Source organism: Apteryx rowi, unplaced genomic scaffold (genome assembly GCF_003343035.1).
Source record: "Apteryx rowi isolate R43461 unplaced genomic scaffold, aptRow1 scaffold_73, whole genome shotgun sequence".
NCBI lineage: Eukaryota > Metazoa > Chordata > Aves > Apterygiformes > Apterygidae > Apteryx > Apteryx rowi.
In genome coordinates, this window is record NW_020451016.1 from 1,049,756 (window position 1) to 1,076,427 (window position 26,672).

Here is a 26,672-nt window from a genome sequence, read left to right on the forward strand (position 1 = left end):
GGGCAGCGCCGCGGCTCGCGGTCCCGCCAGCTCTCTGCGGTAGCATCGTGCTTCGTCTCCTTTATTTTAGTCTCGTGTTAACCTGGTTGAGGTTCGTTAACCTTTTTTGTTCTAAATCACTCCTTTCAGGCGTGCGGAGCCTCTGCTTAGCTAAAACTTGTTCGGGATGATTCGGTCCCATGGAGAGTCCTTTAAAGTGCCGGGAAGTGCAAAAGATACGGGATATCTTTTTGGCTTCGGACTACTTTCTGATTGTGTAGCTCTGCCAACATAAATGAATATTTTCTAGGTGATGAAATTTTGTTATTGCCCACTATTTATATCTGACTTGATATAGCTGCAGTTCCAATCTCTGTGGTATTTAAAGGTAAAAGTCTTAGGGTAAAAATCTAAGGTCGAAATAGGTGTGCCTATAGATGATTTTGTATTGAGTGCTGAAAGCAGTCACACATGTATTCTGATCTGTCTGATAAGATTAATAGATTAACAAATCGGGAGGACTGCTGCAATCATCTAGTCTAACATCTTCATAATGCAGGCCACAGGACTTTTTCCTCAATTTATGTTTGAAACTAGAGCTTATGTTTGAGAAACTACAGTTAAATATTTCCAGTGAGGCAGGATTGAACACAATTCATGGTAAAATATACTATAAATGGCTGATTTGTATTTTATTTCTTATTTGTGATCTGAAGATGGCTACCTTCAGCTTTTAGCCACAGAATCTTGTTATAGCTTCATTGACATTGATAATCCCACTAACATGTTTCCCCAATTATAAGTTCTTCTGAATTTTGATTAATTTGTTGCCTAATGTTCTCTTTATTAAGAAAAACAAGTTTCTGAAGTTTTTTTGCCAGACATTCCCTCAGTTTTCTTCTGGATCCCCCCCAATTTATTGTCATCCTTCTTGAACTGTGGACATTGCATTTTAAAAGCAATTAAGTAAGTAAGAAAATAATAGAATCTCCCTGGTACCGGAGTCTCTAGATTCCCTGTTTCACAGAGGAATTCAAGGACTGTTAGCTGTTTGGCTAGAATGTTGCACTATAAAGCTATGTTTAGCTGGGTTCTCTGCCTGCATGGCAAGGTAAGGTCTCTTACCTGTCTTTCTAATCTTTCTCCCTAATTATTGAATTACTTTTGGTCATGTTAAAATGTTGGTTTCAGAGGAAGTCAGTGGCCTGTCTCCTTTATATCACTCTCCCTAATTTTCAGGACCTACTGAGGAACATGTCATCTATTCCTTGAGGAAGCTTTTTGTTTTCCAGGTCATTGATAAAAATCTTTAGTGCGAGACAAAGAATGGATCTGCCTGGATCTTAGAAGAAACACAACCGCTTGATGATTATTTTCTGTATTCAAAAAAAACCCAAACCACTCTGGTTTCAAAACATAACTGTAATCTAATAGTTTCTATATTAATTTTGTGTTTTGTGAATCTCTTAAATTGGCGTGCAGAACAGTACAGATACCTTACAGAAGGTTATCGGATCAATGTCTGCTACCTTTACCAATCAGACTGTTAATCTAATTTAAAAAATCAAATTAGTATCACTGAATCCATTCTTGATATAACAATGTTTATGCATAGTTTAGGAAGCAATGGTAAGAAGCTCTTGTTTTCATTTCTAAAAGTTTCATCTTGAGGCTGTGTAGCTGATGATAAATGATACATTTAAAAAAATGTGTTGACTGAAATTTCCCCCCCCCCCCCCACTGTAGCAGAGGCAGGGAAGTTTGTATCAAACATAATACCTGCCTGGAGTTCTTACTTAGGGTTCCTGCCAATTTAATGAGACTTAAAATGTGGTGTACCCTGTTTTCAGTAAGATTTTAAAATTTGAACCATATTCGTTAGAAAGTTAAATTTCTTTTTGTCCTAGTCTGGGCTTGCATAGGTGTTTCTGATTCCTCTGCTACTAATAAATGTTTGTCTTGGTATGGATAAAGTCAGTTGTTTGGGAACTGGGATGCAAGAGTCTTGAGTATCACTGCCAAGGCCTGTATCATGAAGATATAGATGTACTGTAATGGAATATGCTGTCAATATTCTAGACCTTCATTATAGATTGCTTCACATTTTTCAAAATGGAGTTTTTGATTGTGGTTGACAGGTAGTCTTCTAAACAGCTAAAGCAGCATTAGTCTGATGTTGAATAAAAAACTTGTGTCAAGTTAATCTGGTACTTGCTTGAAAAGAATTGAGCCTTTCTTTACGTGATAGAGATAACAAGATTTCATTCAAGGTATTCTGATATTTATGCTGTTGCAGGCTATGTTCCTTTGTTCAGTCTTAGCTCATCAAAATGATTTCTCCTCCCAACAAGCATTACTCCTGTCTTCCCTACACTTAACTTCAGCCATCTGTTTTTTATCCTGCTCCTTATTTCTTGTAGGCACTGTTTTGTCTGTGCAATGGCACTGTTCCTATCAACTGAAAGGAAATGTGTGGTGGTGTATTATAAGGACATTGGTAGTAGGCCTGCTGTGACATAACTTTTCTCATAGAATAGGAAAAGATAGTGAAATGAGGACTGGAGATGATGGAAATCACTTGAAATGAATCATCGTATTAATTGAACAGTGTTCACCACTGCTTAGGAACGCGCTTGGGCAGCGCAACTCAGCCAGCTCTGTAGCAGGGTGCTGAAAGGGGTTGTCCTCAGTGTCCCCCCGCTCTTATTTAGACTGTCAGCATCTTGAAGGAGTTCCTGCCAAACGTATTGACAGACTGCAAAGTTTGATCTTTTTCTGTAATTGTAGGAAAACTTCACTTCCGTGCTGAAACTCTCTTTTGTGGCACAGTCTAAAGATAGTCTCGTATTGAATAGCAAATAAGCATATCACACTTGCTTGTTACTTGCTCAAGAAAAACTTGGTCTTCAAAATATGTGAAGATGCAGTAGTTTGAAAGACTGTCACAATTGCTTAGAAATAAAAATGGAGTAAGACGATGACTAGTGAGGTTTCTGGTTGTTTGAGTACATGTCTGGCTTCACAATATTTCTAGGTTTTTATTCAGAGAAGGATTTTTGGTAGTGGAGGGAGCTGATTGTTCTTGTTTGTTTTTTTTTACCTCAACTCTAAGACCTGAGTCTTGTGTTATATGTGATTGGATGACAGTCACAGTTCTTTTGTTGTTATTTTAAACTTTATGGAGACTGTCATGATCTCTGATGTCTCTTCTAGCCTGGTAATATTTGTCCACCTCTGCCTTGTCCAGAGAAACACTTTATTTTCTTATATCATTTAACTGAAAAAAGGGTCTTTGCAATAGATTACACTGACATTTGGTTAATGCAGCTTATATTTGTTGCAGCTAATCTAAGATAACAAATTAGTTACAGTGATAGTTCATATGGGAAGTTACCCACGTGGGAAACTTAAACTTTCATGATACACAGGTATGATGCTTTATATTTTTGCATAGCTGTCAAACTAGTGATTATTGTGACAACTCTATGATAGCTGTGATTTAGTTAAGGCTTTAAATTCTAATGGATTTTTGTCTATCTGTGTAAACTGAAGAAAATGTAGATAAATAACATATTTTAGAAAAACAGAACATTTTATTTCATCAAGTGAAATTGGTCTGAGAGGTAAAAACAATGTTCATTGTTAAACACATTTCCTACTATAAGTTCCCTGTGGTGTAATATTTCAAATGTTGAAAACTAAAGCTCATATATTGAATATATTTAGAACACTTGCTATTTAAATAAAAAGGCACAGAAGGATTAACTAACTTTATAAACACATTAAAAAAAAAAGTCACCTTTTAATCTTACCGACCTTACTGTCATAATTTAAAGTTAGAACGTTTATATGCACAAAATAAAGTCTATGGTGTAACACAGTTGTCTCACGATGACTTAGTAGCTCTTGTCTATTTTTATATATTTATTTATTTATTTTAGGACCATGTTCAGTGCACCCTGAATAATAGTTGTGACAAGGTCAAAGATTGAATGAACAGAGAGACTGAGTACATTCTTGCTGTATACGCCTCAGCTTTTCACAGATGCAGATGTAGAGTCATCTCTTAAAACCTTTGCTAAGGTTTCGAAATGAGCCCAATAGGAGCATTTGGAATTACATACCACTTACCTATCTAAGATTTTAATGACAACTTTTCATGAATCAGCATTTGATGTCCTTTACTGCAGTAAGGCACGGTGGCATAAGGCAGCCTGCAGAAGGAACGAGCTAAAACTTAGTCTGAGGGTGCAGTTAAATGAGGTGGCTGAACTCGCTGCTCGGGCTCAATGCTGCTGAAAGGGGCTCTCTTCCTCCTCCGACCTCACATAGGCTTTGGTGTTTGTGCAACTGCACAGGGAGCTGATTTAATTTGTTAATCCATGAGCAAACTAACCTAAGAAGGTGAATAGCTTTCTCTTGAACTGGAGAGTTGCACTGGCTTATTCATGCTGTCAGAGAGGAATCAGAGGTGGCACAAGGGGATGGCGGAGAGAGCAGGGAGGAGAAGGGCTGTGAGGAGCCAGCCGGGTGGCGTGGGAGGGCAGTCTGCCCTGCAGGGTCCCAGCAGCTGTCGGGTGAGTTCGGCCCTGTCATATAACCACCTTCAGCCAGTCTTCCACCCAGATTTTACCATCTCAGTTCCCTGTGAGGAGACATTACTAAGTATCCATGTTAGTTCAACCCTTGACCTCTCCTGAGGCTACCTAGAATGATATTTCAGATGTGAGCCCTTTCCCATGGAATCAAGAACTTCACCACAGATTACTGAATACATTTTTCTGAAAGAAATGGGGTTTGTATTCTTTCACCTGTGCAAAAAGTCCTTCAGTCCCATGTGTCTATCTTTCATCCTATTACTTTAAACATAAGCGTTTATTTTCTACAGCTAGAGAACCAACCTTTTCCTTTTGTTTCTTCTGTACTTTTGCCCACCTTTTATTTTTTTTGGAGATGCTGTTGATTCTGGCATGATGCTTCGTAGGAAGGAGGTTGTTTTTAGAAAAATCTTTGTTCCCATTAGGAAAAAGCACCTATGACTGGATTATATTCATTCCAAACAATACTAGACCTCTTAGAGAGAGGGTGTATTTTCCTTGGATTTTTATGATTTCTTTTATTTTGTCCAAGCATTCACAACCTTGCATGTCAAAAAGTCATTTTGTTTCCTGAGTGCCTATTCCATACGTTTAAAAAAAGAATAAAATACAGTTAAAAGACAGCACATTAATATTCTTGCTTTAAACCTTCCTTAGTAGCCCTAAGTGTGACAGAAATAACTTTGAGCACCATGCAGAATTCAGCAGTCTTTCCTGTACCATGCAAGGAATGAACAGAGAAAGGAAAATTCTTAGAATTTTTAAGCAGAAAGAAGTAATGTGCTCAGAGAGGACTGAGCTCTTAATAAGTAAGTACTAAATTTACTTATCTTTCCAGGCAGGTTTCATAGTTTTGTTTTTATTTCTGCTACTCTTTCTGTCGCCTCTTTTTACATCACTTCTTTGTTTCCTTACTGTATAAACTATTACGTATCGATGGACACTCTTACAGCTGCATGAGAGTGTCTTCAAAACACTCTGACCATAGGTTAAAATGAACAGGGGCAAGGAATTTTTATTCCTGAATACCTGCATACTTGCACACTCTTATTCCAAAACAATTCAGCAAGAACCTATATATGTTTGGACAAGCTTTTATTTGCCCGCATTGCTTTTCTAGTTTTTCATCTTCCTTCTACATGCCTACCACTGTTGTTCGCTTAAGACTTGTGTAAGTTTAGCCAATTACACTAAGCAGGAAGAAGACACCCTTAGGCACCCTTATCTTAGAGTAATAGTATTTACATAGGAAGATGCTAAGGAATATTTATTCCTTAATAACTCTATATGAATTATACTTCCAGCTGTCGGAGGTCTGGATTTCACTGGAGGTAGCTGCCTTTTTCACCTAGCAGTATTGTGTGAGAAGAGTTTGAGAACTTTGGCTGTTTGTCTAGCATTTCCAGATGTCTGGAAACTTAGTCTGAAAGCTTTTGGACATCCAGAAAATGCTAGACAAATAGCCACTGCACATACATAATACGTGTGCAATCAATCTGATGTTTCTTGGACATATTGAAGGTAGTGGGGTGTGCTGCACGTTTCATGTTGCACTTTTTTCTGTCCAGGAAATCCCTTTTAGAAATATGGCAACTTAGTGTTTCACACCACATCCTGTTTACTTTCTCTCTTCTTCGTGTCAAAAATTCCAGTACTAGACAGTGAATAATCCTTCGATTTCTATGCTCCTCCTGTTTCATTATTTTCTACTGAGTCTGCCAAGGATAGCATTTCTAATACTTTTTTTCTTGATTGTGAACATTTGCTCATTTGCTATAAAAAGAATGATCCTAGAAAACTAACTCCTTAAGCCTCTGAACAGCAACCATTTGTTAAATAATTTCAGTTGTTGCTGGAACTGGTGACCTGGAGGTTACCAATGCTCTGAGCCACTGAAGAGAGCTGAGATTTTCTTCTGATCTTTTTCCTTCTAAAACTCCCTTTTGTTGTTCTTTTTAAAGGAGAATACAAGTTTTTTTCAGCAATTAAAACAATTTTATAATTTGTGTGTGTGTACCATTTTGATCCCTATTAATACTTGTTTTTGTTTAGACATCTGCCTGAAAGTCAGGAAAACTTGCATGAAATCTATACCTGGGGCAGATTTAAGGAATTTGTTTTAGATAGCAAAGTTTTTCCCATCTCAAAATAAATGGCATGCAGTTGTAACTGTTTTTCTACCGTTTCGAACAGTGCACGTTTTTCTAGTTGAAGTGTTCAGAAGCAACTGGCTTCATGTAAATGATGATGTTTTCAGCTAAATACTAGCTCTGTTGACAACCTGGTAGCCAGGGTGTTCTTTGGAAGATTAGCGATGTAGGTTTAAAACTGTTTTAGGATGAAGAAGAGCTAAATTCATGGGCTGTGCTAATTTTCCCTGTAAAAGTAGAGAGCAGCACCCTCTTATATTCCTTCATGAATGGGACTCTTGTTGCTGTGTTTTATGAACTGTGTGTTGTTAATATGTTAGCTCCATTCTGAGCCTAACTCCTGAATTGGGACAGAAGTGGTGTTAGTCAAAGGGGATACCTCTTCATTAAATCCAGAGGGAGTCAGCTGAGCTGCTTAGCCTCCTTAGTGTGCTGTGGGACTGGGAAAATGCTGTTCCAGGAGTCTAGGCCGACTGGAAAACTCAGAGGGTATTTAGTTGCCAAGAACTGTAGGCTCTGTGGATGCCTAGGTTTTCATTCCCAGATTTAAGCAGTATGTGGATGTCTACATTCTATGTAAGTTCTTCCATCACCCTGTGCCTTAAAGCCTGATTTTCAGAATGGCTTAGTATGTTGCACACTGAGCTCTTAGAAGTTTTAGCTTTGTGAAGCCTTGAGAAATTGACTCTTTTTTTCAGTACCAGATGCTTTAAACTCTGTTTCCAGTTGTGAGAGTTGGCCTTTTCTGAGCAGATCACTGTTTGTACCTTTGTTTCCCTAGTTTAAACTAGAAGATATTTCATGGGTTACATAACTATAAAGTATTTGGAGATTTGGTGATGAACATAGTAGTTGTTTAAACTTAAGATGGCTCTGTCAGTTGATAGGACATGTATATTTGTGCCTCTTACCTCTTTTGTGATTAACATTTCAACTTCAGATTATGTTAGCACAGTGTTTTCCTTATAATTGGAAAATAAGGGACTTATTAAGAAATGGGATATCAAATGTACCTGTAGTGTCCTGAAGATAATACTCAGCTTGACATAAATTATGGCACTGTAATACTGGTGGGAGGAGGAGGGTTGTGAAGCATCTTAATAGCTGAAATGAATTTTATTTTTAATAAAGCAATGATGTGACTAAGCCGCATCCTGAGATAAAGCTCTGATGATCTTTATATTTTGAAACAAAATTTTATTATTAAAATTAATGAAAATTATTTTGTGCATATCCTGGCTATCCATAATAGAAGATTTTGCTGTGTGCTCAACCATTATGCTAGGATGATCTTGAGAAGAGATTCAAATGTTTCAAACTAAGCTTTTAACAATATAATAGTATCAGATATTAGAAAAAAAGTGCTAGATTTCTGTTACTGTCCCATATAAAAATCTTTAAAATTGTAAGTAAAATATGCTCCATAGGAGCTAATTATTATTAATTAAAAAAAAAAAAGCTGTTATCTCCATGCTGCATAAAGAGAAAGTTCTTTGGTAGAGAAAATGTAAGCGAAGAGGATAAATAAATGCAGTGACAAAATAATCCAGTGCCTCAAAAGGCATCAAAATCAAAAGGTGAGAAAAGAAGGCTGCAGTTTTTAACATGGTATGAACTACACAAGCCATAGCTGATATTTGCTTTTCCCCAGGGAACAGTAGAGTAGAAGCTGTCAGGGAAGGTGTGTGAACCCCCAAAACATTGTTTGACAAATAAATGGCTTTACATTTTTTCTGACAGTGCATAATAATCTAAATTGAGCAGTGATTGTGGGTGTATCAGTGTCTGTTTAGATGTGGGGAGTGGCGATACTGAATTAATGAGGAAGTCAGAGTTAGGCTTTAATTTTGAGAGTGGGAATACAGAAAACTCCTCTCCAAAAGGAGAAGAAAAGGTCTTGAAGTCTTAAGAAGTACATCAAGATGTCAAAATCATCATTATTATAGAACACTTCTGGCAGGGTCTAGCCTCTGTTACAATAGAAAAGGGGGGAAAAAGTGGATACGGCTCCTACGTAAAGAGGTTCTTATCTAGTACAGTGCTCTGTGGTCAGTTTTATTCACAGTGTGAATAGCCTGGCAGCATGCAGGCTCTACCTCCAGTTCCTGCACCTTTGTTCCTGGCTGTACAGGACACAGCCTGGGAACCCTGGGTGCTCCCTCAGCCTCTGCGTGCCTGCTAGTGGGCTGGTAGTTTTGTAGTTTCACATCTCCCATTAAAGGGCCGTGCGAATTTGAAGTAGTTCATCTTAGTATTGTAACTCTCATTTAAAATATCTTGCACCTCTTGAATTCTTTTTGCTTTTTGTAGTGTATCTGGTTTTGTAAACCCATTTTTTTTGAGTTGCTTTGGTTAGGTTACTGAGAATTTTAGTCAAAGCCAAGAGAAGTGATAGAGATTTTTGCCAGTTTTGATGAAGAAAAAGAAAAGTTAATGAGTTTTTGTTAAATATACTGCATTTCAAACATAGATAACAGCAGCTAAAGATCATTTAGATTGTATATGTTAAAAAAATTAAATGATCATATGGCAATTTGTCAAGTCTTTGTGTCTTTTCAACTGAGGTGGAAGTTTGTAAATAGCTCTTTTCTATCTGAATTTTAATTTTCACATACATAGTTTCAAGACATAGTTTAACTGATTTTATGAAAATGGAGTTATAATTGTCTTTGTTATTAAGAACTCTGCAGGTTACTTAAATCAGACAAGTCAGCACTTGCATTTGGGTATTGAAGTACCAGTAAGACTATTTTGGCTTTCCTTAAGGGCTGTGTTTTTCTTTTTTCCTTTTCTTAAGGATCAAGTATAAAGAGTTCATGCACATTAACATGGGAATAAAATAGAGACAGACCTTTTTTTTGCCATGAAATCTTTTTCTTTTCTTAAGATATGACATGTATTCAGTTAAAGAATCACATAAACAGCATGAAATTTTGCTCATTCAGCCAATTCATTGTATATAATTCATTTCTACCTCCAAATTTCTTTCTTAGAAGCTCATATCACAGCCCTTGGAAAGCAAAGAAATAGTGAGCATTTCCACTCCCAAGTACCTTGAGGCAGTCTTCCCTCCAAGTCCTGAGGGTCTCAATCATGCTTTTGCTGGCATAAGAGCAGAAGTAGGAACTTCATCTTTAATGAAAGAGTGAAGGGTGATTGCCTTTGATATGTTATTATATGTTCTAGTTTAAATATATGGTCTATAGTGACTTTAAAAGATACAAGTGTGGCATGACCAACAGAGGTAAGATTATAGGTAAATAATACTGTTGTATATAGCACTCCAATACCATACGATTGGAGTCTAATTCTGTATTTCCCATCTTTCTAAACATTCTATCTTGAAGAGTAAGATTGTTGAAGCATTAGTAATTCCTTAAAATATTGATTCCAGTTTATTTTTTATGTGGTAATTCAAGAAAAGGCCAGACAAATACTGAAGATCTATACTGTTAGGTGCAGTAACTTCCTTAAGGATCATTCTAGGTATCTCAGGATACATAGAAACTTTAGGTATGCTCTTCTACTGATTTCTTGATGGTGGATTTCATTTTTCAAATAGCAGAGTTTTTTTTCTTTTGCCTCATAGATACTCCAACTGTTCTAGATGCATAAATATTCTTTCCCTTTGTGGAAATGTCAGTTGAATCTTCAAATGTTAAGAACTCTCTTTTCTTGCATCATCTAATGGAAGAATGAAGGGGGTTAGATACAGGGAGGAAGCAGGTCGCCAAATTTTCCTGAACCTGTTGACATTTGGAAGCTTTGAACCAGCTTTGTTCTTGCAGTGTCTTTTTTTTTTTTAATGTGTAAAACCAGAAAATATAGACAAAAAATCACATAGTGTATACATTACTAAATAAACATTTTGGTGCAAAATGAGTTGGAAGACAAACATCAGAGCTGAACAAGGAGTCTATTTTCCTTTTATTGGAATTGATTACTAAAACATTTTCTGTTCTCTGTATGGGCTTGCTTTTAAAGTTTCAGAAGTGAGTTGGGCTATCAGCTGGACAAGGCTATTTTAATATTGTTAACAGTATTAAACTGGTTTACGTAACACATTTCATTCTAGGCAAATCTCTTTGTCCTTTATGATTTTGCTTTCTTAGAGTCTTTTTTAAAAAAAAAAAGACCAAACCTATTTTCAGATGAAATATATATACCTGTAATATTGCTTTTTAATTTCATTTTGAACTGGTGGAGAATAAATAAACTCTAGTTGTTGAATTACATTCTGATTAGACTATAGCAAACTACTGTGAACTCAGTTGCTGATAGAATGAGCACCTGAAGTGCTTGCTAACTAAAAGCCCCTGTGGTTTTTCACTTGCCTTCCCTTTCATCCCTATTACATTCAAGTAATGTTCCCAATTAATACTTTTCCTTTCTGCCTCCATGGAATGCTGTGAATGAAGGAAAATTAACAAAGATAAATATTTAAACAAATCTAATATTAATTCTGATATTAAAACAATTCTAGGTATGAAGCTGCCAACAGTTAATGCAACCTGGAACTGTATTTTACATGTGTAAAATCAAACATACTGGCTAAAGAGAGATGTAAGCTGTAAATATAAATTTACATAAATCTTTCCTATATTTAGAAAGAAGAGTATTTTTAATATTTAGAAATGAGTTTGCCTGTTGTGTGGTATTTGGATCTTAAAAAGCTTTGTTTTCAGCCTCTAAACAGAAGTGACTATTGGATAGTTAAAGAGGGAGTTGAAGAGAGAGATTCCTTTTCAAAGTGCCTAAGCTTTTGGGTAAAAGGTTAAATATGTGTATTTTCTTAATATGATAATTTAATTAAAATAATTTGAGTAATATCTCCCATCTTTAACATATATCTCAAGTCAGGTAAAAAGCAAAGTATCAATTTTTAGGTATTTCCTTGTCAGCATGAGGATATCACTGTATTGTCATCTCCGTTTTGGTGATTTAATTGAAAACAAATTGTGTGCCTCGTCACACAGGAGTCAGGGAACTGTTCTTGTTTTCAGTAAGTTGGCAATAGGCTGCCCAAAAATAAAATCAAGTTGTTACTCACATTTGCTTCAAATCTGGTCATTTGTATAGTGCAGCATGCTTTTTGTTTCGTTCCATTTGATTATTTTGGATTTCAGGCATGTTAGTTGGAGAGCTTTGTTGCATTTTATTGACATGGTGGGAGTCTGAGATTGAAGGGGGGGGTAGAGCTTTCTGTCTCAGTAAACACATCAGCATTAGGAGTCTGAGTTTTATTTGGATCAGCAGGAGTTTCCTGTGTAACTACTTATCTTTCAGGTGTCCAGTTTCACTTTCAGCRTGGCCTTTGCAGTTTGAATATTTTGAAAATGCTATGTGATTTTAAAGTTGTTTTTTTTTTTAAAGGATTTTCTTTTACATCAGAGGCAGAAGTTATAACTGCTAAAGAACAGAAGAAGTTATTGCACCCAGAAATATCTTTGCTTGTTAAAAGTCCTCGTCAATTGTTCATATAAGCGTTATACGTTTGCCTAAAATATGAATAACTGCTCGGTCACTAAACCTTAAAAATTTTTTTTTTCTTAAGAATTGCCAGTTTCTAACAAAAATTGATCTGGAATATTAAGTAGAAAGATTAAAAAGAACAACCTTTTCCTATATAAGAATGCTTTTTGGATCAAATGTTAAGTAATCTAAAATACTAGTTTAAAGTATTCTTCTTTCTGTATTTAATTCTGTATGGATGCTTAGGAAAGCAAAGATATTTGAGGAAAATGAAAGAATTGAAAATAAAAGCTGCTTCTGTGTCCAATGCTTATTGCAACTAGATTTTGTTTYCTTGTAGAAATGATACTTCTGTGAGTTTGAGATTAGGAAACGAATATCACTTGTGTAAAGTGCAACTCACATAATTGTGTTGGCAGGTGAGGAGGGCAATATAACTCATTAACCTGTTGCATTTGGAGACCTAAATTCATATGAAAGTATTATATTGAAGAATGCTGTGGAAATAAATTATCTCAATAATAGAAATATAAACAGATACGTGAACAGTTAATTCAGGAAAGACTTACTACTGGGAAACAGCAAGGAGTGTTAAATCAAGAAGGAGATATTTTAGTAACAAGTGTAAAGACTATAAATTCTCTGCCAGAAATGTTATTGGAAGAGGTAGTACCTTCTGGTAGACCAACTGATATAGCTCAAAAAAAAAACAGATTAACTTTTGAGTAATTTCACTTTCATTGGCAAAGGATTTTTTTGATCACATCATTACAGCAAGAACAAATAACGATAGCTCTTCATAGGATATCTCCAAGAGGACACTTAATTAAAATATTATATTAAAATTGAATGGACCTTTTCAATGAAAAATACTTTAAGAGGAAACTATTTTCCCAATTTGTGTGCCTTCCATAGCACTTTCTAGCAGTTATCACTCCACTGTGCGGTTAATTATGCCAATAGAAATGAGAAATCACAGTGACGTATCTGGATAAGGGCAAAATAATTTTGGAACACTATAGTAACTAATTATAACAAACAGCAAAGTACCTAGTAATATTAATGTCTTTCTTCAGTAAGTAAGTAAATATATCAGTACAAGTGAGAGCTCTTGTGGAATTTTAACAAGAAGTTAGAAAACAAAGTACAAATGACTAGATAGCTATAATGTTATTTGCCACACTTAATGCATTTTTGATGTGTGAATTGCATGTTTTGTAAGTTCATCTGTTTAAAAACTAAATTTTGTAAAAAGAAACCCTGAGGCTGTAATCTTCTTTCAGCTTGTTGTGCTTGTGTTTAGGATAAGCTTGTGTAAACTGAAGGCATATATGCAGGTTTTTTGAGATAAGAATCTACATTCCAGCAGCAAGTAATTATACAATAAACAATTAACTGTTCTAATAAATACAATGTTTTCATTGAAAGACAGATTCATTTTTGAGGTTGCGGTTGCATTAACTATGACCTGGGAGTTTGGGGAAAAAAAACATAGGAACCATCATCAGATACTTTGAATAATCTCATGATAGAAATAAATAGAAGCCTTATTTTATTCAAATAGCTCTACTAGAATTTTGAGATTCTATTAACTGAGATTTTTTGAGATCCTAGAGCTAAAGGTTGTTTTGTATCCAGTATTAATTCTAGTGTTTTCTTTGTTATGAAGGCTGTGTCTGCATCTCTTTTGCAAGAGTAATCATTCAAAATGTTCCACCTCATGTCTACAAGCTAACGTGTTAGACTGTCTTGTAGTCTTTGAGCATACTGTAAGTAAAGGGTTTATTGCAAGGGAGTAAAGAGGGGGAAATGAATCACAGTCTTCACCAAAGGACCAGAATAAATACAAATTTTAAAAATAGTCATTTTTAAATCTCTGGATTTCCCAGTGGGTAGTTTTGAATAGAAATTCATCCGCTTTTTGAATGTAAACTTCTACTAGACAGTGCAAGAGAAGGGATGATACAAAATTATTTGATGTAGTCTGTACCAACCTTTGTGGGTCTCACACCTCCTTAGGAAGGATATTTGCCACAAAGCATAGCCTAGAACATCACTGCAAAGCTAAATGTGCCTCTCTTTTCCTAAAAATACATGAAACAGGAAAAGAAAGATGTTCCACAGTGTAAGTGATATATTTAGTATGACTTCTTAGTTTGCCTTTTAAGCACAAATGAGGGGAAAGTCAGCATCGCATACTTTTACATATGTAAATGCTTTAAAAATACTTCACAGTAAAATTAAGGAAAACTTCTTACAGATGGAAGGATTTCACAAGATCAACTTTTGTGTCACAAGGGTAATTCTTGCTAATAATGCATGCCCAACTTGAATTGAGGATCAGTTTAGAAAAGTATTTTCAGGTGTAGCATATTTTTATTTTAAAAATTGTGAGGAAAACATCATATGTGCTAAGGTTTATTTAGTTTTTCTATCCATGCAAATTTGTCTATTTAAAAAAAGCCTCCACCTTAACTTAAAAAATTTGTCTGATAAAAAATAATTTGCATTTAAATTGGCTTTATTTTATGTCTTGCACAAATATGTGTCTTACATGTGTTATGCACAGAATGCAGTTGTATTTTTGTCTGGAAATATTAAAAGTTTTAATATACTAGACTGAAAGGTAACCCACAGTATCATACAGTTATGCTTGCTGATTGTTCATAATAATGATGCAAATCAGTACAAATTTCCTTCAGTGTTTAATATGTCAGTTGCTGGTCATGGTGTTGAACCACACAAAAATTTCTGCTCAATAAGATAAGCACATTGATATGCCCACACTGAACTGAGATTTGGTGATTCTCTAAAAGGTAGTTATTACTGTGAATAGTTGTTAAAGTGCCAGGTACTGAGTGCAACTGATAATGCAGCAGCTGGGGGTTTTGGTTTGCTTGTTTTTTAAAGAATTTTAATTCCTTCCTTAGTCTGGCGTGCTGACTATATGAGCACTTCTATGCTCTAAGTAGATAAAATAGAAAATGGATCCACTGTTAATAGATTTCAGACACAGAAACTTATCTAGAAGTCTAAAACCTAGTGTCCCTTATAGGCAGATGTAGAGGTCGCAGCACTCTTACTGGCTCATCAGATCTGCTCTGCCTACTCTTGTCATCTTAATGAAAATGAAGCAAATGCAGTAGTGTTGCCAATTTTTTTATTATTTGGTGACTTCTATAAAAGTTTCCCGTGATGTCATGATTCCTGGCATCAAAAGTTCAAATCTTCCCTTATGCGGAGTGACTGCCCCCTCATCCCAGGGGATCAAAGAGGGTACGTGAAGTCTCCCTCACAGCAGTCAGCAGGGAGAGAAGAAGAGCAGTGGGTTTGGTGGTGTTTGGGTTTTTTTAGAGGGGAGGGGAGGTGTTTTGCTTTTGCGTCTGCTTACAATTGAATTTTGAACTTAAAACAATCTTATGTACACACTGGAGTAAGTGACAGCTACCTTTAAACTTAACATCCAGAAGGCAACAAAAAAGAAGGTAGAATACAATTATTCAATCACATTGGCTTTCATTTTTTCCATTTGATAGGTGTTAGCTTTTTTGGTTCTGACTTCTGAATGTTTGGAGTTGACAATACAGACAAATACATGCCAATACAGATCATACAGAGCTGAGTCAATGGAAGCTTGAAAGCTTTGGGATTTTGTTTTGCTTCCCCCTCCCTTTTGTGTATTTTTATTTGGAAAACATTAGCACTTTTGTCCAGTTCTTAATGTTGCTTGATATTAAATTTGCATTTCTTTATTTTCTACATTCTTGCTTTTGCATGGACTGAAACACTGTTTATCTTCAGTTTGCTTCCATTAAGCCTGATTAAACCATCATGTAAAAATAGATGACTCTTTTCAAAACTTTAAATAAAAACTGTACATCATTAACGTGCATTTAATGCTAGGAGGCCTGAAGAATGAGATTTGTCAATATGAGAGCTATTGCTCTCATTATCGATTTTGTTATAAACGTACTGAAATGAACAAAATCTTTAAAACACAGTAGTGTTCCTGAGGCTTCCTAGTCATTCCAGCCTTTGTATTAAATGTGGTCCTGTAAGTTTAAATGGAGTCAGAAATTGAAATGTTAGAATGAGCATGTATTTGTAGTTGTCTGCTTGTGCAGATTTTAAATCAGTAAAACATTACAGAACGTGTCCATCCAGTGTTTCTGATAGTTGAACTAAAGAAATCTCACTTTTTCTGAACTACTCCTTTGTAGAATTATCTGTGATGAACTTTGACTTTTCTTTGGCTAGTCAGGTATCATAATTTTTTTTTTTTTTTAACATTTTTAGTGACATCCTGGCACAACCACATATGTCAGATCTTGGGCTTTTTTTTTATTATTATTTCTAAAAATTTTTGCCTTGTAGTCAGAGTTTCGTAGTTGTACCTTGTTTCTCTAGCTGTATGTTTTTGTTCATAATGTTTAATTTTTTCCTTAGCTTAAGCTATGGAGGAGGACATCCATCACATTCAGAAACAGAACTTCTTCACAGACAGACATATACAGCTTCTCATCAGCTTCCTGGATACTCTACTACACACCATCCTACTGGTAACTGCCCATATCATGAGATTTCAGCTTAAATAGCTGAAAAAAAACCTGTTACATAATTTTAAGTTAATGGATTTTATAGTTGGAGGGAGTTTGTTATGCAGATGGTGGCAAATACTATTAGAAAAGCTGAGTATGTAGTAGAGGGATAACAGTTGCTAACTTTTGTCAAAATATTGTCATAAATGCATGTTATAAAAGGAAGTTATAAAGGGGTATTATGCTTTATAAATTATTGTTTGTTTTTAAAGAAACTTCTGCATTTTTTTTCTTTGAAATACAGCTTTTCAGATTTTGGCCAATGCATAAGGGCCAAATGTTAAGTATGTCTCAAAGCTAGCTGCTGAAATTGTGCCAATTCTTTTAGTCTGAAGCAGATAGATAGAAAAATAATACAAGCTGGAACACACTGTTGCTAGTACTTACATGTACAAACTAAGATGTAGTGCTGTGGAGGAAAGTTAAAATTTGCTTTAAATATAGTAGCGGGTTAAGCTATGTGTTAGATCTACAATAGGATCTGCCTGTGATCCTGGTGATACCCTTTTTCCATGTCAGCACAAGGCAGGGCACGACCTCTTCTCCCTCATTTTGCAACCCAGTTTCCAAGGGAAAGATACTTGAGCTCATGGGCTGGGAAGAATCTGTGGTGGCTTGGTCAGGTGTGTGACAAAGACAAAGGGGAGTCAGAACTGCAGGGGGTGTTCCAGAGTGCAGACCCTGCAGTCCTGATGTAAACTCAGTTACTCAAACTGTGTGATCTAACCAGTGGTTTCCATCTAGCCCCCTGCTCTTGAAGGGTATGGGCAACAGTTGCTGAAGCAGGAAATGCAACCAAAAATCCTTCTCTTGTGTTGACCTTGGTCCCACAGAGAAATCCAAACTGTTACAAGTTGCCCAAAGGGGGAAAAGGTTGATACAGAGAAGTCGAACCTATTTTTGAAGGATATCTGTAATGTGTAAATAGTTCATGTAAAAAGTGGAACCGGGAGAATCCTCAGATGAAGGGAGAGTTTGTACTGGTAGACTGAAATATTGTTTCAAAGCATCATATTTGACTTCCATTTAATAATAGCTTTTAAAATGTATCCTCAGGTTTCAATTTACAGATGCAATGCTGTAAAACTGTTAGAACGTTGAAAAATCTCTGTAGTTTAATAGTATTGCTCACATTTCATGGATCATTTTTAGTGGATTATAAATGTATGTCCATCTTATTTGATTGAACTTTTTATAGTAAGTTCATCTGAACTGTCTCTTTTGTCCCCCCTGCCCTGCTTCCATCTAGGTCTTTCGGGAATATTTGATAGCAGTATGCACAGTGCTGGAAGTAACACTAAGGAAACTTCAGTTATGAATTTTCTTTCTGCAATCGAGTCTCGTACCGCTCAGGCAGCCTCTTCAGGATCTACCCTTTTACCACAATTCAGGGCTCCTTCCTGGCAGACAGGTGAAAAATTTCTCTTGAAATAAAATTATCATGGTTATATTGAATGTTTGGGGGGATTTATAATAAAAATATCCTAACTCACTGAAAAAGCTGCATATCTTCCACTTCTTTTCCACCTCAATATTTAAAATCTCAAAATCAGTGAAATATTATTAATCTCTGAGCAGAAGTTCTAATTGTTTAGAAGGGATTTAAAAGTGTAGGATATTATTTTGTCTAATGAGTCAAACTTATTCTCCCACCTTCTATTTGGAATTAGTCTCACTAACATCATAAACATATTCAGGTAGACTACTTTGACATCCTAGCAAACCTTTCATTCTCAAACTCCGCTCCCTGTCATAGTTCTTCTGTGATATTGCTACCAAAAGGTTATGGATAACCTTAGCGTCTTGGTACATAAAAGCAATGAGCATGGTATTTTCAAAGAGAGGGTTCCAGATGCATGTTGCATAAAAACAAATGGTCTAATCGACAGACAAACGTGTCCTCTTTTCTGGCAGGCTGACTGCCTCCTACACCCCCCTCTCCCCCCATGCCCCTTCATCTATTAAGACATCTGTACTGAGCAGGAAACTTTCCATATTATGAGATTGCTATAGGCAGCCACACCAAGATAAGAGTGTTGCTCCTGCATCTGTGGATAGTTTCAAGCTGTCCTTAATCTTATGCAATGATTGTGCAGCTGTGCAGTGAATCAGATCCATTTACAGATCTGACAGAAAACATTTCTTTTTTCTTTCTTTGGTGGGATAGTTTTCCACTGTATCAGCAAGCTGATCTTTCTCTCAATGCAGCTGTATGATCAGTAGTCCTCATTCAGGGGAGGAGGCATAAGATAGGAATGGGAAAGAGTTGGACAGTCCTTTTGTTGACAGCTTGCACTTACTGTTGAATGTAATGTGAAGCTGCGTTCTATGAAGATCAACCCAAAAAGCTGATAAAAGAGGATGTGGAAAGGCACCTGCTTTTTATTCACTATGGACAATTTAGGTCAACAAAAAAGCAGATACATGGGAGCACAGATGAAGACACTATTAATCTGTCTAAATCTTAATAACTAGTGGTGTTTTAAAGTTATAATGACCTATCCTCACATCAGATTGTCAGCTGGGAAGAAATCTTTTTTTCCCCCTCTTCTTCCTAGTATTTTCTTCCTTGCAGCCTATCACAGTGAATTCTGAAGAATGGGAGATATGCTGTGGATCAGGTTTGATGTTGAAACTTGTGATTGAGACTACTCAATACTCATTACTAAAAACTCATCTGTAAGCCCATTTTCAATATTATTCTGAGCTTTCTATTTTCCTTTCATACTTTTGCTGCTTTTCTATATCCCTCAGTGCTCCCAAGTATCTTTTAGGAGCTTTGTCTCCTACAAACTCTTTTGAAAAGGAAAAACAAATGCTCTGCCTTCTCTCTTCAAGATGACCTCCTTAAGAAGGACTGTATACTTTCTCTGAACCCTACAACTGCCAGTTTTGGGGGAAAAAGAGGAAAAGCATGTTTGTTACATTCCCCTATCAAGTCTTCCTTGAATGTGTGGGATGTGTTAGCTGTGTTCTGATTTCTTAGGTTAGTGGGGAGGCTGTGCACACATCTTGTTATCTTCACCATATCTTTTGTCTGCTCCTCTTCAAAAATCAAGTAAAAAAACCCACCAGTTCTACCACAGCACTGCTTCTGTAACTGGCTCTCCACTTGTCTGGTATAAGAACTTCCATGCATAGTAAGAAGCGTTTTAATTTCTAGAAGGGAAGGAAAAGCTACATGTTAGATGAGAACTCCTGAACATCCACAGTTAAAGTAGAAATAAATTGTTCCCTTTCTTAGATCCTTTCTATTGAGCCTCTGGGTGTCCCTACCTTTGTTTTAGTTACAGGAATCAGTAAAAGAGAACCCCGATGTACATGATATTTTAGTTTTTTTAAATTAGAAAAAATGCATTAAAAAACTGCCTATGCTTCCTTACTCACACCTTATTGTTGATTGTGAAAAATTCCATGGCATTCCTTCAGTGTTGTATCTCTTCATATCAGTTCATCTGACACTTTCAAAGTGATTTTGTGATGTAAGTTGCAATCAGTTTAAGAAGTTCTAATATATTTTTCAAAATAAATTTGATTTTTTTTTAACTGAAGTATTTGTGTCAAAACAAGCCTTTTTTACTCACAATTTTTTATTTCTCCTTAAATCTAATCCAATGCTAACAGCTGTTTTCAGTATCCAAGAAGAATTGAAAATGGTCAAATTATGTCAGTGATTTTAATTCTCTTTTTGATTTGCAGACCCCTTCAAATTTCCTGATAGAAATGCTAATTCCTATACAGCAAGTTTAAGCCTTTCTCATTTTCTTTCATAGACTCTTTAGAAATAGTACAAAAACTTCACCAGTACCAGTACAGGTCACAGGATGCAGATCACTGCTGTAGGTCCCATCTTGTACCTCCCAAAACCAGTGAGAAAATTTCACGCTCTTTCAGTTGAAGTAGTATGTTCTATTAGTAAATCTTATTTAAGCAAAAATGACATAACAATGCCAGGATGCAAGTAAGTAATATTATACATTTCAGTTGGGTAGTTATTAACACACTGTATATAGTTGGTAACTATGGATATCCTGTACTCCAGTATTTCACTTTAGAGAACATATAAATCATATTCTTTGTATTGCAAGTCAAAGCCCACCATTAAAAAATAGTTGTTGCAAAGTGTATAGGCTGTTAACTGTTTCACTGTAAGCTCTGAATGCCGTTTCACATAAAGTGAGTTATGAAAGTATTGGTTAGGGTAAATGCGTGAGATGGAATTGCTCTTTAACCATTACAATAGGTATGGTGTAATTTTTGCCTTTTTACTGTATATTGAAGGGAGATGGAGCTTCGATGAGTTATCCTTAGTATGAACTTTCTTTTTAAACTGAAATAAGAACAAATAAAGAGCTTTCATTTTCAAAGCAGAATAATTCTTGGACAATTTTTCATTCCAAATTTGCATCTTAATGTGGTGGTTTTTTTCCCTTGGCAATTCAATGCAGGTATAGAATTTAGAATTCTTACTAAAATGTAGTTCCAGTTTGAAAGTTAGCCCCAATAAGTGCTTCTCAGTATTTTTGTTGTTGTTGTAAAAGGGTGGTGATTCTAAAGAAGCTAATATTTGTAAATGCTGCAAGATCTTACAATAAAATGAGTTAAAGAAATGCAGAGTGTTATAACTTGTAAAGCTTTACTATGTTCTTTTTCCCTTTTTTGTTCTGTTTTTGTTTTTTCCAGGTATGCATTCCTCAACAGCCACAGAACTATTTGTTACTGGAGCATTGCCAACCTCTGGAACATTTCCACCAACATCTGCTTTATCAGCTTATCAACATCCCAACACTTTCAGCAGTAGAAACTTTGCTACTACTCCATCTCTTACTCTTCAAGATACTACTTTCAGTGCTACATCAAATGGTCTCTTAACTACCCATGATCCCTTATTACAAATTAAAACATCACAAGGCACTGTTCCAACTGCTTTGACATTTGAGCGCCTAGGCAGTTCTGTTTTAAGTACCAGTATACCACCTCAGTCATCAACATACCGTTCTGCTCAAGAATCTGCGCCTCATCTTTTGCAACCTCAGTTTAGTTTGTTACCTTCAACCCTTGGAGGAGCTCAGCAGGTTTCTCAGGCGTACAGCACATCTGTCTTTACTGGTTCCACTGCTTCTATTGACAGAGCACTTCAGCGAGAATGTAGTGTTATTAAACACCATCAGCGGCCTTCAAGTACTCAGTCTGTTCAGGCTCAACTGACTGTTTCACAGCATTCCTTACACAACTATTTAACGAGTACGAGCGGAGTTAATTTTCAGGATACATCTAGGCACTCAACGTTATCCTGTAGTCCAGCTGGAGATGTTACTCAGGTGAGCAATGGAGGACCACAGCAGAAGACTTCTCAAGTCACAGTGGAACTTGCTCAGTCTTACACATCTGCAATTCCATCACCTGGTTTTCCATCTGCTTCCACAGCAAAAGTGAAAAACTGTTCTGCCAAGCAGCCTCCAAGGTCAACAAAGACCCCCAAACCTCAAAGTGTAGCTCCCACTGTGCAGACACAAAGCTATCCCAAAACTGCACAAAACCAGAGTTCTGTAATTACAGGCCAAGCACAGATCTATTCTACAGCACAGCTCCCCAGTCTCTTGTCAGTCAGCCAATCCCAAAACTATGTTTCATCCCAGACTCAGAACATGCCACCTGTCAGTCACTCACAGGATTTCTCGTCTAGCAAGGTTGAGAAGCTGCCCTCGTTGTATAAAACATTGACTTTTTCTGGGCAATCACAGACTATTACGTCTGACAGTCAAACGCTAAGTTACTCCTCAGATCAACAGGTATTGACTTCGGTTCCAAATGAGAACTACTCTGGGCAAACAAGGGAACTTTCTTCAGTCAGCCAATCTCAGAGCTATTCTTCTAGTCACTCTCAGGGTTTATCTCCAGTTAGCCAATCCCAAGTTAGTTTTTCATCYCAGTCACAAGTTTTATCAGCTGTTAGTCCTTCAGAAAGCTATTCTTCAGGCCAGTCTTTAACATTAACATCACCTTCTCTTCCCTTTTCTGCCTCTCCTCGGATACAAACTCTTCCGGCCTCAAGTCCTAATCAGAACTTTATTTCTTTGCATTCTTCTCAGAACTCTCAGACACAAGAATCCTCCTCTCCACGGTCTCAAAAATTTCTGCCATCTGTCCAGTCTCCTCCCTTTGTATCCCCAGCTCATTCACAGACATTGCAGAACAATAGGCCTTCCTCAGAAACAAAATCGTATGCTAAAAGGAAGTCTGACTCTAATTTGTATGCTTCATCAAAACAAGAAGAAGAATTATCAATGCAGGATATGCAAGCATTGCAACAGCAAGCTTCTCTTGAATCTTCCACCCAAAGGCTAACTGATGATGAAATCAGTGCTCAGGATGCATCCTACAGAGTCTCAAAAGCAGATGACAGATATTCTCAAAGTGTAATCAGAAGTAACTCTCGTCTTGAAGATCAAGTTGTTGGACTTAGCCTTCAAGGATCAAAAAAAGATGAAAGAATGGTTAATTCTGTGGAACAGCTTTCCCAACATATTGGCCATATCACTAGTATAAGCCATGATATAAAAAAGGCAGCTAATCTAATGCAAACAACACAAGTAAATGCGAGTGCTAAAGAACTAAACCAGCAACATTCTCTCATGCATAAGGTGCATGAAAGTAAAGCTCAAGAACAGCAAGGCCAAGCCATTAGTACACCACCACAGGTTCAGCCTCATGCTTTAAGACATCAGCTGTGTTTGCCTAGTGCACAGGTACTTCTGGAGTCTGCTTGTGACTTACAGATTCTTCATCAGTCAATTCTGCAGTCAGGTTTAGGACAAGTAAAAGTATCACAACAAGTGCAAAGAATACAGAGTCCTCAGCAGGTGACACATCCATTCCTTCAAATGGATGGTCATATTATTCAAAGTAACGGGGTACATTCTCAGCAACAGCTTCATACTCAGAATTCAGAAGTAATGAAAATGGACATTTCTGAGCCCTCAAAACCACTACAGCAACATTTGACAACAAAAGATCATTTTACTCAAACAAATCAGCATGATTCAAAGAATCAGTTTGTTTCTCTTAGTTCAATATGTTTCCCAGAAACCATGCTTCTCAGTGATGAGAGGAATATATTGTCAAATGTAGATGATATCTTAGCAGCAACAGCAGCAGCCTGTGGAGTGACTCCATCTGACTTTGCCAAATCAGCGTCTAATGAAGAAGAAATCCAGTCTGTTGAAAATAGCGAGAATTCTAAAACGCAGTTTCGATCAATGGATGTAAGACATGTGTCTTCTGGTTTCAGTGCCTCACCTACTCTAGTTGGAAAGCCACCAAGCATAAATAATATTTCGCTGAACGGAGGCCAAATTACTATAAATCTTACACCAGTGTCAACAATCCAGACAAAAACCGTGAACCTTGATCAACAACATATTGAAACTTCTGATCAAAATGTGCCGACTAGAATGACCTCTCCCACCCTTGCCCCTGGCCAAGAGGAGCAAGAACAAGGGGTTGTTCCAGTTAGGAAACAATCTAGCATCAGTCATGAATCTGAAGAAGATAACGATGTTCCTGTTGATGGTACACTGAATGCAAGAGAGACAGACTTTGTTTCAAGCGGTAAAAGTTTGAGTGAAGAAAGTGCTACATCAGAGAATGATTTTAATATGGGTGGTGATGATGGTACAGTAGCAGGTAACCAGTCAAAAGGTCCATTGCAGCCAATAGCTGTGCCCCAAGGTGGAGAGGGAACCATTAGCAGAACTGAAGAAGAATGCCAAGACTTAACTCTGGGCAATCTTCAGAAGAAAAAAAGCAAAGGAAAAAGCCAAAACAAAAGTGCTGCAGAAGATGACAGTGCAATTCAGAAACAGATAAAAAGAAGTGGGCAATGTAAACGTCAAAATTCAAGAGGAAATGATTCATGTTTGACATATTCTTCTCCTGTTTCTGAAAGCTGTTATGATACTTACCAGCATCAAGAAAGAATGAGGCAAAAAATCAAAGAAGTTGAGGAAAAACAACCTGAAGTCAAAACAGGGTTTATTGCATCTTTTTTAGACTTTCTAAAGTCAGGGCCTAGGCAGCAGTTTTCAGCTCCAGCTGTACGAATGCCAAACAGGACTAGGCGACCAGTTACTCAAATAGTTCGTGCCCCTTGCCTACAGTCGTCTTCAAAGCCTCAGCCAGCAGCAACACCTGTAGCTGTGGAGGTTAGTGGAGAAAGTCCAACCAAAAAAGTTGATGAAGAACTTAAGAAAAATTTAGAAACATTGCCTTCATTTTCTTCTGATGAAGATGATTCTGTGGGAGGTAACCATGATCTTCAGAAAAGCATCTCCACTGCGTTGTCAGCTTTGGATGATACTTCTGACAGAAAGAATAAATCAGGTAAAACAGTTATTACAACTGCATACATTGAAGGAGATTCCTGTAGCCAATGGGAAAAAAATAAAGAATAATATTAGCTGTTTTTTAGTTCAAATAAAGGTTTTCTTGATTTGTTTTTAATCACTGTTATTAAGTCATAATTTTAAGAGTACTGTTCAAATGTTGTGCTGAATATGAACTAAACTAGTGTTTTCCACAATTAGAAAATTTGTAGATAGACTTTTACGTGCTCTTTGAGTAGGACACTTCTAACGCTAAAAAATTATTTTAGCCCAGAAGGGAATAATGTCTGTTCTATTTTCTGGCTTAAAATGCTAAATATGATTTTTGTCTGTAAACCTCAACAAACTGTCATGTCCAGTGGTTTTCAATCCCAGCAAGAGGACATGTTAAGAATTGCCATCAGCAAAGGTTGAGTTCTTCCTAGGTTGTTTGTACAGTTCTGTTGATGATAGGGTTGCACTGAGCATGTTTATGAAAATGATTTTTACACTTATAAACTGAACACTGGCTAAGCCAGCCTTGTCCAAGGTGGGAATCATTTGACTTTGATTTCAGGAATATTAACCATCTGCATTGTAGCTTCTTGTTGATATATTGTTAAAAAAAAGAGCAAAAGCTGAGGAGGGAGCCCTTTTTTTTGGCAACCATGTTGATGACAGCACTACTTAGCTTTCCACATACCTGGCTTTTTAGTTTCACTTGTATTACATCTATGCTGTACGTTACAGACTTCCTCTCAGTTTTCATAGTTTTTAATTGACGCTGCTTTGTTTTGAAGTATTTTCAACATACAGCATATTTTTCCCTAGCTAGATCTTTTCAATGAAATTTGTTTTTTATGGTAGGCAATTAAAACTATTCAACCAATCGCATTACTGTACTTACTCAAGAGTAATACAGTTACCTTCCAAACTAATTGCAGAAAGTGAAATGTTTCCTGAATTCTCAGCACCCACAACCCATTAGTTGGTTCTAAACAAAATACAATGAAGTAATTTCTTGCATTTTTTAGATTAAAGGCGAGATGGACTTTTTACTTTAGGGTTGACAAGATTTRATGAAAAATACATCACGCAATTATATTTTTCAATTTAAATTATAATAATCAGGTCTAAGATACCAGAAGAAGATTTTACTGTACCATGTATTCAGCACAAGATCCCATCTTAATTACTGTTCTGTTTTCTTCTGTGGATTTTTCTATTAAATTATGTTAAGTTTAGCCATTTTGAGCAGGAAAATCTGTTACAGAAGAACATGAAATCAGTGACTCTTTTTCCCTGAAAGCCAAAACAGTAGACAGGGCCATGGTTTGAGCCTCTCCTGAAGTTTATTAACTTTAATAAGCCACATTCTATGTACAATTTTCTAAGGAAATATTTCAAAGTTTTTTCTGTTGCACAGACATTTCCTTTGGTATTTTTTTTCAATTATTTCTTTTACAATATTATTGTACCTTCTTTATTATTCATAAGGATGTAATATTTACR

General features: G+C 36.4%; 1 protein-coding gene across 11 annotated transcripts in view; it reads left to right on the forward strand.

The window, feature by feature from the left end:
- The window catches only part of QSER1 (glutamine and serine rich 1), a 49,386-nt gene that overhangs the window by 1,543 nt on the left and 21,171 nt on the right, over positions 1–26,672 (forward strand). For 10 of the 11 annotated variants that reach the window (XR_003257023.1, XR_003257026.1, XR_003257025.1 and 7 more), the window contains exons 2-4: positions 16,646–16,758; positions 18,047–18,208; positions 21,481–25,179. Coding sequence is in view for 7 of the 11 variants with exons in the window: in XM_026087683.1 (XP_025943468.1) it covers positions 18,073–18,208; positions 21,481–25,179 (3,835 nt within the window). In the remaining 4 variants the exon portion in view is untranslated. The remainder of the gene's footprint in view (positions 1–16,645; positions 16,759–18,046; positions 18,209–21,480; positions 25,180–26,672) is intronic. The other variant, XM_026087679.1, reaches the window with a different exon arrangement.